Source organism: Vulpes vulpes, chromosome 5, assembly GCF_048418805.1.
Source record: "Vulpes vulpes isolate BD-2025 chromosome 5, VulVul3, whole genome shotgun sequence".
In the NCBI taxonomy this organism is placed as follows: domain Eukaryota; kingdom Metazoa; phylum Chordata; class Mammalia; order Carnivora; family Canidae; genus Vulpes; species Vulpes vulpes.
Window position 1 is genome coordinate 41,577,192 of NC_132784.1, and position 14,993 is coordinate 41,592,184.

At 49.4% G+C, this 14,993-nt stretch overlaps 1 protein-coding gene and 1 long non-coding RNA gene across 3 annotated transcripts in view; one reads left to right on the forward strand and one right to left on the reverse strand.

Moving 5' to 3' along the window:
- ALPK2 (alpha kinase 2) overlaps positions 1–14,993 on the reverse strand; it is a 119,304-nt gene that overhangs the window by 12,853 nt on the left and 91,458 nt on the right. For both annotated transcript variants that reach the window (XM_025997676.2, XM_072757974.1), the window contains 4 exons: positions 13,555–13,829; positions 11,848–11,936; positions 5,831–6,048; positions 752–800 (listed from right to left, as the gene is read on the reverse strand). In XM_025997676.2, the coding sequence (XP_025853461.2) occupies positions 752–800; positions 5,831–6,048; positions 11,848–11,936; positions 13,555–13,829 (631 nt within the window). The remainder of the gene's footprint in view (positions 1–751; positions 801–5,830; positions 6,049–11,847; positions 11,937–13,554; positions 13,830–14,993) is intronic.
- On the forward strand, positions 11,993–13,724 carry LOC140598999 (uncharacterized). Its single transcript, XR_012001564.1, has 4 exons — positions 11,993–12,126; positions 12,374–12,439; positions 12,842–12,917; positions 13,613–13,724. It is a non-coding gene; the product is annotated as an uncharacterized lncRNA (long non-coding RNA).

Below are 14,993 nucleotides of genomic sequence, written 5' to 3' on the forward strand. Positions count from 1 at the left end.
AAGCAGTGGCAGCTCCAACGCAGAACTTCATGCTCACCAAGAACCACAGATTGCCTGCTTTCTCCTCAGTGGTGGTTCCAGCAAAGCAGAGAGAAGCCACAGTGGTTCAAGAGATAAGTCAGTAAGATGTTACGGGGCCGCCCAGGCAGCGCCCACCTGGCACAAAGCAATACCCGACACCAACCTGGGAAAACAGCCATCACAACCCCCAAGGGAGCTCATCCCAGCTCCTCCCTAGCCGTTTGCTCCTTGAACCACCTCCAGGGAAATGTGGGAACCGCCTGAAGGACTTTTTGGGATAAGGTGGGATGTTTTGGTGGGGGGGACATTGAAAATGTGCAAATTGAATTCAGGACACTCAAATGCCAAAAAAAAAAAAAAAAAATTAGAAGCTTCTAATAGTGAAGATATGAAAGGCAGAAAAATGGAATGTTCATAATTAAAAGAAATTCCAATGATGCTGGCATTGCCCCCCACCCTCCACGGCCCTCCTGTTAGTGATTAATCTTGAAATCTGTTTCCAGAGTCCTTGTTTGTTTCAAAGTTAGGAAACAAATGTGTTTCCCTGGGGGAACGAAGTCCATAAATATTTTATGTAAGTGAGAGAAGTGAATTGAATTCGTCCCAAGAACATTTGTCATCCGTGGTTAGGACAAGAAATCTACTCCCTCCCCCCCCCCACATCAGCTTCACAGCAGGTGTTTGGAAGCTCAGGATGGAACGATCTGTGCTGGAGGTTTTTCCTACTCACCCTTTAGCCAGTGTTGCTATGCCAACGTCCGTTAACTTCATTCCTACGCCTATAGGAAGAGAGAGCAGAGATGGGATTTGTGTTACCGGGAAAGCTCCTGGGGAGGCTCTGGCCATCTATTCTCGGGGAAGGGGTAGTGCCAGCCCCACCTTGCTCCCTTTCCTACATCAGCACACTTCCCTCCCTGCTTCCATCAGCAGAGGCCTCTCTCTATGGGCACCCACAGCCTTTCAGACAGCTCGGTGGGGTGATAATGGGGGCCGGCCGGCCTCTGACGGAGGTCTAGGGGAGTTGTGTCTTATGGGCACCAGCGGTGGAGCCTGATGCCCCAGATGCCCCCAGCCCTTTGTAGCTCAGAAACGATGTCCTCTGTCTGTCTGGCCGCCCTCTCTGCTGGAGGAGGAAGGCCACTAGCTCTACGAACCACTCAGGTTTGTTGCTCGTCCCACCAGCTCTCTCCCTAGAAATGCTCCGACTGGGGCTTCGGTCTACTCCACTTCATCACTGAGTGTGGAAGTCCTTACACCAAGGCCGGTGGTGTGGGCGCGGGCCTGGCCAGGGGCTGGGGTGGGACAGGTCAGCAGCAAGAAAGTTCGACATGGCATTTGTTCAGTTCAAAGCCACACTCCAGATACACGATTTCCCATCTCCCTAGAGATGGTTTCCCAGTTGAGGATGGAAGATTTCCTGGGTTGGCTTTCGGCCCAAGGGAAACACTCCCGAGTTACTGTCGACTTTTAACCACTGGCCTGAAGATGCTGACACATGGCCCCCATGGTCTAACCCTTTGACACCCATCTTGACCTCTACCCATTAAGCCACCGTGGCGGGTGGCCACCAAGAGCGAACAACCAAACAGCCACCCGAGCTCCGAGCTCTGGTTCAGCAAAGAGCCGTAGTGCCCCGGAACGAATCCCAAGCACATGGAAGTCTTTTCGCTTCTGCTTCTCCGGCAGGAGCAGGTTGGGAGAGTGACTGAAGAACCCAGGGATACACAGAAAAGGGGAGATCCTTCTGTCTTGCAGGGCGGGGAAGGGCAAGAGTTGCCAGTCCCTGGGGCGGTAGAAGAGAGCCATGCTCCCAGCCTATCCCCATCTCCCTGTGCATCCTCAGCCTCTTCCAGATTTGGAGGAAGACAGACCTTTCCGATGCCCTGAGTGTGGATGGCCTCTGGCCTTTCCAGACTCTCCTTGCCAGACCACGGCCCAGTTCAGCTCCTGTCTCTCCAGGGTGGTGGCTATGGGTACCGGCTCCAACTCAGGCAGCCTCCTTTGCCTCAGGCTCACTCGTGCAATCCAGTGACAGGCCTTCTGTGGCAGAGCATGGGATCCACATGCTCCCCCCATGCTACCCTGCTGGCCTGTCAGGCTTGCCTCCTCCTCTCCAGCTCCTAACTCTTGTCCTACCCAGGCCTGGGTTGCTGTGCTCCCCATGGCCAGCAGATGCCCCGCTCATGGAGGGGGTCACAGCACAGAAACCAGTCTAGGCTGTGGATGAAGGAACCAGCATCCTCTCCAAAGCTAACTGAGGTTAGATGTGATGGCAACCTAGCTCCATCTGAGGGTCTCTGCTCTTCCGAGCACTGTTTTCGGAGGCCGGGGAAAGGAACCCTAACGGGTTAATGCTCTGATTCAGCAGCATCTGCCTGGAGCACAGCAAAAATCCAGGCCATGTTGCTATTCAGGCTGGTTAGTCAGACAAGCAACGAGCCCTGCTTTTCTGCAGTGCACCTGTGAGCTAAATCAGACCCGGCACTTTGGGTGAGCCAGTGAGTGTTTTAAAAGCCTCGTTCACAGTGGGCAACTAATTCATCTTATTCTTGCAAAGCTGCTAACAACTAGAACATATGCAGAAGGCTTCACGGAGCCTTTATTACAAGGACTGTGCTTAAAAAAAAAAAAAAAGGCCCCAAATTGTAAAAGCCCTCTTTGGACATCTTGTTTTTTTGTGGAAACTTGTATTTAAAAACCACAGCTCTGAGCTGCATTTTTAGTTCAGCTTTAAAAAGTCATTTGGCAAAAGGTTTTTGACCCTGGGAATTGCTTTTCCTGCCTCTCACAATCATCAGCTATCACTTACGGTTCAGAAAAATAGGATGCAATTTTGAAAAGGAAATTTCTCTGTCTCGGTTTAGTAGTTTGCCAGCAGTTCAACCAAGTCTCTATAGGATAATAATTTGAATTCCAGTGTGCTGCATTGAAGTGGAGTTGGGGATAACAGTCATCTATGAGTCGTTTCCCATAAAAGGAAGGAAGGAAGGACGCAGCAGCCTCTGGAACTTGCTCTCCAGAGCTTGAGTTCTTGGGTCTTTCGCGTGACAGCTTCTTACAACCCTAGTGGCCTCAGCAGTGGGCAGATCTCAGGGCCAAATCACAGGAGAGGCTTTCACCCCTAGGCTTGCAGAACCTACCACAATCCCATCAACAAGCAGATATAACGAGAGAGGGGATGGCTTTCAAGAGTCTGAGAAGGTAACAGTTGAGTCTGGGTTGGCTTGATTTTTTCATCCTAATTCTAGTGTCTCCATAAAATTATAAAATGTAGAGGTTCTTTAGAGAAGAATGTGCCATCTTCTACACATCGATGATGACAATGAAGAGATTTTCCCTAGCATGGTACACCGTGCCAAGATATTAAGCAGCACACAGCATTTACGGAGAGATGTAACACTCCACTAGGCTTGTTTACAAGTGCCTGGAAGCGAAACTAGCTGTGCACGAAGCTCCGGGGTGTTGCTTTTCTATCGAAGAACTATACTTATTGCAAAATTAACTCTGAAGAAGAATAGATGGAGGGGGGAATCCAGATTTACACAGCCGGAGTCTAATTAGAATAGATGGCTGTGTGTTAAGACCTTGTGTGTGTGTCCATGTGCGCGTGCGTGCGTGTGGCAGTGGCTTCTCTTTGGAAAGTGAGCAGATACGGCTGCCTTCAATATGCAGATGTCCCCTTCGGCAAGACTGTAACACCGCACCCTCAGGAAGGTCCTCACTGGAAGCTTTAGCTTCAGGAGACACTTGGAAATCTCTTGCAAATTGGTAAATTTGTGGTTTGGTGGAAAGAGCTTGGGTTTGGGAGTTGGAAACCACAGGGTAGAGTCTTAGACCCCTCTGCCTATCAGCTGAGTGACAGAAGGCCATTAAAGCTCTGTCCCTGAGCCTCTGTTTTCTCATCTGTAAAATGGATCCTAATGGCTTCCTTGTAGGGTCATCGTGAAGACCAAACAAGAATTACAGGGGAAAAAATGAATACATATGAAAAGGGGGGGGGGGTCTCTCCAAACACTTTTGCAACTCCTTGTGTCTATGGGTATTTCAAAATAAAAAGTTAAAAGAATTGGGGAGCACTTATAATGTGGCAGATCTGTGCTAAATGCTTTCCCAACCTGTGCAACCCTCACGAGAACCCCACGTGTAAAGTTCTGAGGCATGGAGAGGGAAGTAATTTGCCCAAGGCTAACAGCTAGGAAGCCGTGGGAACAGAACCCGGAGGCAGGCTAGCCCTTCACCACCAGGCCAGAGACAGAGCTGGAGATCCTCATATGTGCCAAGGTCTGACACACAGCAGGCGTACAGTTATAGTTCAGATTTTTCTTCACAGTATGATTATTTGGAAAGGAAGAGGAAAAGGAAAACCCTTGTGGTAGAAACTACTGGTGCCCCGCCCACTGCCCTCACCCTAACCGCTTCCGTGCACACAGGCTCCACCTCACTGTGCTACCAACATTTCTTGCCTGAGAACTTTCTCTGATCGCAGGAGACTGCTTTGCTCAGCTTGGCTCACCTGTGTGCAGGTGGCAAGTGCAGGAGAACTAACACCCCCACCAGGAATAGCCTCCCACTGGTAGCTGAAGGCAGTTGGTGCATCAATACCCCTGCTCCCTCGCTCCTTGGGTGGGATGATTCTGAGAAGTGTGCTCTGCACAGGCTCCCAGAGTTTCCCCAGCAGGCAGGAGCTCCAGTAACCCACATTATAGGTACCCTATTGCCTGCCTTCCCACTGCCTGTCACAGTTCACTCACCTACCAGTGTTTCCTGGGATCCCCTCTCCAATATTTGTACCTGAACACTTGTGGGCAGGAAAGGATTAATCAAATAGAGTCAATCCTTGCCTAACTCCTGAGAGGTAACCTTCTAAGCCCTGGAATGACCTGCCCATAAAGAGTGTCTTTATCTGCCTGGGGCCTTGGGTGTGGGGTACCAGCTTGACCTCTGGAGAGGCTAGAGGCGAAGGACCATCTTATGGCTAGTTATGCCTAAGTGACAGACCCCCAATAAAAACTCTGGACACCAAGATTTGGGTGAGCTTCTGTAGAAGGCAGTTCTTCACGCATGCTGCCACGCATCATTGCTGGGAGAAGTAGGTGCTGTCTGCGTGACTCCACTGTGACAGGACAACTGGAAGTTCCCACCTGAACTCCCCCTGGCTCTGCCCCATGAGCCTCTTCCTTTTGCTAATTTGAGTCTGTATCCTTTCACTATAATAAACCATAACCATGAGTGTAAAGGATTTTCTGAGTTTTGTGAGTCCTTCCAGTAAATTAATGAATCAGAAGATAGTCTTAGGGAACCACAAACTGCACCTCGTCTCAGGGCAGTCTCTATGGGCAACCTGATGATTAAATCCCCACTTCATATGAGAAATGCATTTCCATCAATTTGTATATAAATTGAAAATGCTGTAAACTAGCCAGGGAAGCTTGAAATCCAACTGTGAAAGACCCTTTCACCTGTGACAAATTATTAGATCTTCATTTATCTTTTGGTATAGCCAGATTTCTCTAGATACTTCTGAATTGCACCTGTTGAGGATATATAATAAAGCCGATCTTCAGTTACCTACGGTAAGAGGCAGGCATTCTTGGCGCGAGTCATTAAAGTGTACTTTATTACTCTGTCTGGCTGGTCATTTCAGGCTCCTCTGTCAGACCTTGTTTCTGATGAGACATCGGTAACACTTTCTGCTGATAAAGATGCTTAAGGGCATCCCACAGATCTCTCCCTCTCCTCCCATCCACATCCCTAGGAACATTGCAGGCCCACAGCATCCCTGGATCCCAGGTCAGGCTGCTCTCCTCACCCTGCATGTCCGTGACCAGGAGGCAGCCACTTGTCTTCTGGTACACCCAGTGCTGGAAGGTACAACACTTCTGACCGGCCTCCGATTCTCTTCTCAAGAAGTTTATTTCCTTCCCATCCCTGATGGAATACTTCACAAATTCTCCAATCAGCTCCTCCTCCACTGTTGCATAAGGGATGTTGTTCTCAGGTCGGTGGATTAGAAAAATAGGAATTATCCTGGAAGGGAAGACAGCATGGGCACACATCACATTCTCACCTGGAAATAGAGACCAGGGGCATTCTTTCTTCACTTGGGGTAGCAGGGAGCTGCAGAACAAATCCCCGGATTCCATTAGACGCAGGCTGACCTCGACCACAACAATTGTTCATAGGTGAAAAGATATATTTCTGTCTTTCATTTGGGCCTAGAGTTGGTCAGAAACTCCTCCTTGGGATGGAGTTTGATTGCCCATGTAGAAATGAATGTTTTCATTACAGTCATATCCCTGTGACCCATTGGCCATTCATCCACCCATCATATGTCCTTCCTTCCTTCCTTCCTTCCTTCCTTCCATTCAGTCAGCAAATAGTCTTTCAGTAGTTGCTATGTCAGATAGTCTTCCAGATGCTATTCCAGAAAACAGTGAAGAAAACAGAGGCTCTGCTCTCAAGGATCTCACATTAAAATGAGGGAAGCAGGCAATAAATAAGCAAATGTAGAGTGCAATGTGCTATGTGAAAAAATAAAGCAGTGGAAAGGTGCTACATAGCACAGGGGGCAGGGAGGGGCTGCTATTTTACTGAGGGCGGTCAGAGAAGGCCTTGCTAAGAAAGAACGTCTGAGCAGGACCTGTAGAAGGGAGATAGGGACCCATGAGGGTATCTATGGCTCTGAGTAAAAGGACCAACAAAGGGAAAAGGCACTGGGGCAGGAGCATCCTTGGTGTGCTCCAGGAACAGGGAGGGGCCAGTGTGGCTGGAGTAGAGTTAGCTAAGGGGAGGTGAGAGCGGGTGTGTGAGGACAGGGAGGCAACGGGAAGCCAGACCTTGTGGGGTCTGGAAGGCCATTTGGAAACTCTGCCCTTTGTACCAATTTGGATAGAAAGCCACTGGAGGGTTTTGGACAGAGGAGTGCCACATCACACACCTGTGTTATGGAGGAGTCTGTCACTCTGTGAGGAAAGGGCTGTGCAGGGGCAGAGGCAGGAAGACCAGGCAACACACTGCACAACAGTGATGGTGTCTCCAGTGGACAAGGGATCGCATCCCACATGCAGTTTTCAGCACAATCCATTCGTCCCCCGCCCCCGGATGATTATTTCACCCCTGCTCCTCCCTCCTCACACTGCCTGCACCTCCTCCCCAACCCCACTCTCAGTGGATGACTCTGCTTCCTGTTTTATTGTGAAGCCTGAAACAGAGGAGAGCCTCTAAGAGCTGCCACTGGCACAGAGTTCAACCTCCTGGGGTCGGCGCCCCATAGCCTCCCTCTCCCTGCCTCCCTACCCCACGATGGATGAAGCCTCCTTGCTCCCACCTGCACCCCTTGTCCCACTGGTGTCCTGGGTCTGGCCAACCCCTGTAATGCTCATGGCTATTGCCCCAAGTAGGTGCTCCCACCTTTTGCCTCCACAGAAGCACTGCCAGGGCACAGCAACATGCCCAAACAGCTCTACACAGCAGGTTGACCCCACAGCCCAGTCCACTGCGGACTCAGTTTTACCTCAAAGCTCAGATCGTTGTAGTCTCACTGTCTACAACCGTCCCCTCCCATTCTCTCTGGAACCCACCCAAGGAGGCTTTCCCTCTAATGCAGCTTCAGCCAAGGTCTCCAGCAGCACGTGGGGCTGGGTCTACCGGTCTCTTCTCAGCCCTGATCTTACTTGTTCTCAGTGGACCTGGACACCGCTGATCTCTTGAAGCACCTTCTTACTGCTTCCAGAAACTTCCTCTTGGTTTCCTTCCTGCTCCACCAGCTACTTCTTTTCCTGTCTCCTTTGCTGGATCCTCATTTCCCCCCAACCGTTAGACTCTGGCATGCCCTGGGATGGCTCTTCTCTCTCTGCCCACACTGGCTAGTGACCTCCTTGCATCAAATACAGTCTGCATGTCGGTGAGTTCCATAGTTATGTCTCCAGCCCAGACCTCTCCCCTGAGGTCCTGACTCACATTTCTAGCCTCCTACTCTCTTTGATTGATGTCTAACAGGCATCTCAAATTTATTTTTTTTTTAATATTGATTGATTTATGAGAGACAGAGAAAAAGAGAGAGAGAGGTAGAGAAAGAGGGAGAAGCAGGAGCAGGGAGCCCCAGGTGGGACCCAATCCCAGGACCCTGGGATCACGACCCAAGTCAAATGCAGATGCTCAGCCAACAGAGCCACCCGGGTGGCCCAGCGTCTCAAATTTAACACAGCCAAAATGGAACCACTCATGTGCCCCAAACTCCTACCTCTGCCCCATCTCAGTGACTGGCAACTCACCCTCTCATTCTTTTCATTCAATAAATGTCTACTGAGCACCTTAGGTCAGAATCTCAAAAACTCGCCAGGAAAGCAAGCATGAAAAAGACAGTCCCTGCTTTGCAAGGGCGACCGCTGGGAAGGAAGGAGCACCCTGCTCCCAGCTCCTAGCTAATGAGGAAGGGAGCGGCTCTCCAGATGCCGTGTGGCGTGACTCGAGTTGCAAAGATTGAGTAGAAATAAGCTGGAGGAGCGGGAGGCAAGGGGGAGGGACATGCGAACACCTGGATCCCCTCCACTTGGCTACCCCATCACCTAGTGGACCCCGCTCACTCGCACACACTCACAAGCCCATCTGAGTCCCACATCAGGCCCTCTCTTGACCTCACCCTGCCTGGGCAGAAGCTCCCCTGACTCTGCCCCCGGAGGTCCAGCCCAGGGACGCTCTGCCCACCCCTCCCACTCCCTAAATGCACTCACCCTGGCATTGAGCAAGGATGCAAACTCGCAACTGGCCATTCCCATTCATCACTGAGCAAGGAATAAACTGCATCGGAGCCTGTGAGGGGCTGTGCAGGAATCCGCCTCACCAACTGCTCACAGCAGGAGCAACCATGCCTTGATTTGGTCCCGATTCCAATTTCCTCTTTGATCCTTTACCCTTTAGTTTGCAAAAATCCCGCTTGCTGGGACGCTTGGGTGGTGAGGTCAGTTAAGCGTCTGACTCTTGGTTTGGGCTCAGGTCATGATCTCAGGGTCATGGGATTGAGACCCACTTTGGGCTCTGGGCTCAGTATGGAGTCTGCTTGAGACTCTCTGTCCCTCTCCCTCTGCCCCTCCCGCTCATGTTCTCTGTCTCTGTCTCTCTAAAAATAAATAAATAAATCCTTTAAAAAAATCCCACTCTCTAAGGTCACTCGATCTGATGGCTCTTAATGATTGCCTGGGGTCTTTCTGCACCTCCTGAGCATTGACCCTTTTTCCCCCCTCTGGAATGACCCTCTCCCCTTGACCCTGGGACCCTGCCCTCTCCTGCCTGCCGTTCCACTGCGCTGGCCTCTGAGGCCCGTGGCCCGGGACACGTACTCGCCACATACCCTGACCCCCGTGTGCTTGTGTTTCTCGGGGCTCCACCCCTGGGCCTCTCTTCTTGTTCTACATTCTACTAGAGGACTCCACCCTTTCCGCCGCTGCGATGGCCACCTTCACACTCGTGTCCAGCAAACCAGCTCACTGCTTCCCTTCCCTTTCAGCTCCAGCCTCAGGTGAACAAATGTCTGCGGGAGTCCGATGGGCCACGGCGCCCGCCCACCTCGGACTGGGCATACGCGGAGCTAACTCCGCACCTTGCTGCACACCTGCCCGGGCCCCCTCCCTGCTCCAGTGGCAGCGTCATCTCACTAGTTTCCTGAGCTAAAAGCCTTGGATTTATATCCTTCCTCCTCTCCCTTCTTATGCCCTATATCAGTTTTGTTAACTACACCGACCTACTGAATGTCCCAACTCCCCATGGCCAGTGACCAAGTTCCACTACCACTGCCCCGTCCCTGGGCTGTAGCAACACCTTTCGGCCTGGTCTCAGTGCATCCAGCCTCCGGACCTCCTCTCCCATGGGCCTCTTCCTTCCCTCCACCCCCAGGTGGAAGTGTCTTGGTGGTCCTTGCACACGGAAGCATCTAGAGGCTGAGAAGCATCTGAATCCTCCCCACCCCAACACATACACGCTCACGCTCACTGTGCCATCTCCTCTAAAATCTTGCTTGCGTTCCTCTTTTCTAACATGGTTTCAAGTGTAGAAGCCTTGAGAAGGCAGTGTGCGTGTGTGTGTGCGTGTGCGTGTGCATGTGTGTTTCCTGGTGTAGAGTCCTCTGATTTTGGTTCAATGAACACGGACTCAGGAGCAGGTGCCTTTGTGAGGACCCCTATCCTTCCATATGTTATTCATGCGCTCACAAATTCTTCCACCGTAAGGAAGGGAAAGGTGTTTACACATCAAAATGTCCTAATCTATCTTGAGGCCACTGGTATATTTGCGGCGGTGCCGATGATGCTAATTAGCCCCTGTGTGCCTCACATGCACAGGCCCTTTCCAAGTCCCTGCACCAATCTTTATAGTCATAATTTTGTGTTGTTCTCTTTAGAAAGCCCCCAAATTGTTGTGCAAAACTTGGGTGTGCCCCACCTGAGGGTGCTGCCATTCTGCCCATGTGGACGGCTCACCCGGTTGACCCTCTTCTTCCTTGAGAAGAACTGAAGGGGGCAGAGACTGAGAAAGGAGGCTGGAGAAGAAAGAGAACGTGCAAGTTCCTATAACAAACTGTAACTCACCCCACATTGCCGTCTTAGTGGGTTTACCGGAAAGGCAATTGTATTTTCTTTGCATTATGTAAATTGTTCTAGAACTTGCCAAGAAATGTCTGTGTACTAAGTAAGTCTGCTAGGCAATTCTTGGCATAGAGCAGAAAGCATTAGACTTCCTATATGATCTGCCCAACACACCACCCCAGGGAGAGAACTTTTCCCCCTTTGTGAGCTGACAGGGTCCATGGAAGCAATAACGCCTTCCTTCTTTCCTCTCCCAGTTTCTACTGGTACACAAATGACTGTTTTGCTTGAAACTTCCAGTGTGCCCTGGCATACCTCTTTCTTTTTCCACTTGAACACACACATACGATCTCAACCAGATAAGCAGACCAGCAACCACAAGCTGCAGACACCCAAACAACTGCTTGGGTTAGTACATATTTAGTCAATGAGTAGATAAAAATAATCCGTGTTATTTGTCTCTGTGGGGTTCCAGGAAGTGGGTACCATGTCCCTATACTGCTGCTACCCAAGTCACTCTTCTTAGACACAGCATCGTATTTTATTTTCATCATAGGGTGATTGTTTTGTGATATTCTTGTATTCTCTTGTACTTGCTTATTGTTGGGATAATGTAATATCCACGAAGTAGACACTCCTTCTCTTCTATTTAACACGATATATTTATCCAATTCATTTTCTATCCAATTCTTTTCTATTTAATACGATATATTTATTGAATTCATCCATCCGTCCATCTCCCCATCCTTCCATCCCTCTTTCCATCCGTCCATCCATACATTGATTTAAAGAATATTTATTAAGGACTCCTGGGTGACTCAGTTGGTTAAGTGTCTGCTTTTGACTCAGGTTATGATCCCAGGGTCCTGGTATCAAGTCCCATATTAGGCTCCCTACTCAGTGGGGAGTCTGCTTCTCCTTCTCTCTCTGCCCCTCACACTCTGCTCATGCTCTCTCCCTCACTCTCTGTCTCTCAAGTAAGATAATAAATAAATAAATAAATAAATAAATAAATAAATAAATAAAATCTTTTTTAAAAAGTATATTTATCAGGTATCTCTCTGTAAGCTTCTGGCAACCTAGTGAGGAACAGGATAGGAGCCGTGTGTGTGTGTTCTCATAACTCCCAGCCAGAAAGCTCAGGTGAAATCCTTGTCCTATTGGTCTTTCTTATCCTCTCATCTCTCCAGGTGCTCTAGGTCCACAACAAACCAGGGGTGATGAAACAAGAGAGGATAAACACACTTACTCTGGCACTTCTCCAAAGCCTTCCAGAGGCTGTGCTTCCGCAGCATAGATCTTGGCATAGTGTCTGGCAGTATTTTGGACATAGCATTCCTACATCACCCACACACATGGGAAAAACAAGTGATTAGAAGAAATTCAGAGTTGCCGGGAAGGCTACTCAGATTTCCTGATGTGGGTCAAGCCAATGGATTCCCCTGGTTGGAGGTACAGAAGCAACAATTATTGCATCCTAGAGGTATCTACCTGCAGAGGAGCTCTGAGACCTGAAGAAACTATCCAGGTAAAGCTCAAGAGGTTTCTGGGGCCCGATGTGCTGAACTATAAAAGTTCTAGAACTGCATGGCTGAAACTTACCCTGGGCAAAGGGACTGGCCCCATGGCAGGATGCCAGGTAAAGCTCGGGACCTGCGGGGCTGTGAGCTCTCCCATCTAAAGTCCTTCTTCAAGGGTGTAATGAGAGCCTTGGATAGTGAACATCTCGACAAGACTTATGGAAAGCAAAATGGACTCTGCTTCCCCCTCTGCAGGGCCTTTCCAAGAGGGAGTCTGGATGTTGGGAGGTTTTCTGGCTGGACCAGATGGCACTAGAAATGGTAAGAATATGCAGTGGAAGAATAGAAAAAAGAAGGGTTGATTTGGAGGTGAAAGGAATACAACTGGCAAAATGCTATACTCAGAAGAGGGGCTGCCTTCATGGGCACCAAGCGTCACATGCCATCAGTACATCTGAGACAATCGCAGATGGCTAGTGCTTGACAGCACCCAGGACAGTCATCAAATTCTAACTTATTGGGGATCCCTTGGTGGCTCTGCGATTTAGTGCTTTTCTTCTACCCAGGGCATGATCCTGGAGTCCCGGGATTGAGTCCCTCATCGGACTTCCTATGGGGAGCCTGCTTCTCCCTCTGCCTGTGTCTCTGCTTCTCTCTCTCTCTGTGTCTCTCATGAACAAATAAATACAATCTTTTAAAAAATCTAACTTATTCATTTTACAGGTAACAGTTTTAGGAGGGCACCTTGTTTGTGAAAAAGCTAGACCCAGCGCTCCTGAAAGCTTGGCCAGTGCTGGTGGTAAGAGTGAAATACGTGGGCCAAAGTGGGAGGAGGGGCAGGGAGGGAAGCCCATGCTCCCTTCTTGCCTCAAGATCTTGTGACTCAATTGCACAGGGAGGCGGGAACTTAGCTGGAGTCTTGGCTCAATCTCCCATCATAGCTTATAGGCTGACATTGACCCAAACTCAGAAAGGCAGGAAAAAGGACAATGTTGAACCTTCTGAATATATCCTACCCCCCTCCATAAACCAAACCAAACCAATCTAGAAGCTGCTGCCTTGGGAATGCGTGGGAATCCTGGCATCCCATGTAACTTGGAACCCCACTTTCCATAACATCCTGTGTCCAAATGGTCCCAAACCTTCAAGGACCTCACGGGGCTCCCTCAGAGTGGAAGTAACCCCAGCCAAGGTCAGAAGAGGCGAGGGCCCTCCAGACATAGGCTGAATCCCTCCCATCTGGCTGGCATGAGGGCAAGAAATTGCCCCCAAGAACTTAGCCAGGGTTCCCGGCTTTCGGGGCTTGATCAGGGGCTCCCTTACAACCGCACCCCAAAGGGAGAGACACTCCCAACAATTCTGAGTCTGACTTTCATTCCAGGCTCTCCCACATCCCTCTCAGGCCCCCAGTGACTCTTTAGGGCAGGGGGCCCCACCTGGGCGGCGAGTCTGTAGTTCCTCTGGATGAGCTCAGCGTTGTTCCTGGTCCCGTAGGCAACGGCGTTGTGCACCTTGAGGACACAGGCGTGGCCGGGCTGGAAGACGGGCATGAGGCCCCGCATGACTTTGCTGCGGAAGGCTTTGCGGTGGACCCCTTCTCCAAAATGCAGCTCCTCTGTGGCGATCTGACCACGCAGGTGGTCCCCAAAGTAGCTGTCGCTGAGGAAGTCTTCCCTGAAGATGAGTTGGCTGAATTCAATCTCTTCACATCCTAAAACACAGCTCACCTTTAGCCCCGCGGAATATCCCCCCACCCAGCTGCTCCTTGGCTAACGGGCATCCCCACGCAGAAGGCAGAAGGAGAGGGAGAGAGAGAAACCCAAGTGGGCTCTGTGCTGAGCATAGGTTCTGACATGGGGCTCAATCTGAAGACCCTGAGATCATGATTCAAGCTGAAACCAACAGCTGGTCGCCCAACCAACTGTGCCACCCAGGCGCCTCCCAGGCAAATTTTAAGGAAATCATTGAATCATAGGTTTCAGCCTTAGTAGTAGAACCAGGAAAACAATTAATTTATGGAGAAAAGTATTTTTTAAGTTAAATTTTAAAATTGGATCACAAAACAAAGAAGGGATTCTTTTTATATAACCCAAATCTTCTCAATTCTAGTTACATGAGTAATTTCATGTTAAAAATTTGGCCCTAATACCACTTAAAGAAAATAAGAAGTGTTCTATATGGACACACCAGAGCCCAACAAATATGAGCTATATTTACCCCATTCTGTTTTTCTTCGTAATCCCCCAAATTTCTAAAACTCAATTATTCTTAACAGAAAATTGTGAACTGAGTGCTTACAAATGCATCAAATTTAACACAAAAGTTGTTCCAGACTACATGCCTAGAAATAAGAAGGGAAATTTTTTGTGTATTACTATATTGGGTATGATTAACAGTCCTATCTATAATTTCCAACAAAATTGTCTCCTTAGCAAAGATAGAACAATGAAAGGGAGAGAAAAATAAATCTTAGGACTTTTCTTTGAAAGCCCTGTGTGCTATCATTAAATTGGGCTAGCTTGTGTTTTACTTGGACCATCATTCATTTTGGGCTTTCCCACAAGCTTGATTTTATTAGTTTTTTAATTAGAGACCAACTTGTAAAATATTATTTGTTCCTCCTCTGGAGAACTCAGCTAATGAAATGTTTAGTGAGAGGGACTCCTCCAAATAAGAAAGGTGGTAAAGAAGTTGTTTGAGGTTTCTTCACATGAAAGATCAAGGGGACAGGGAGGGAAGTATGGGCTCCCCAGTCCCATGAGACATGAGACTGGAGCCCCCCGTCAGAGGGGGTCTGACACTGGGAATAGGTGAGGTCATTGGGTCTAGACCCAAGCCCTCTGGTTGGAGTCACAGCACTACACCTGCAGCACCA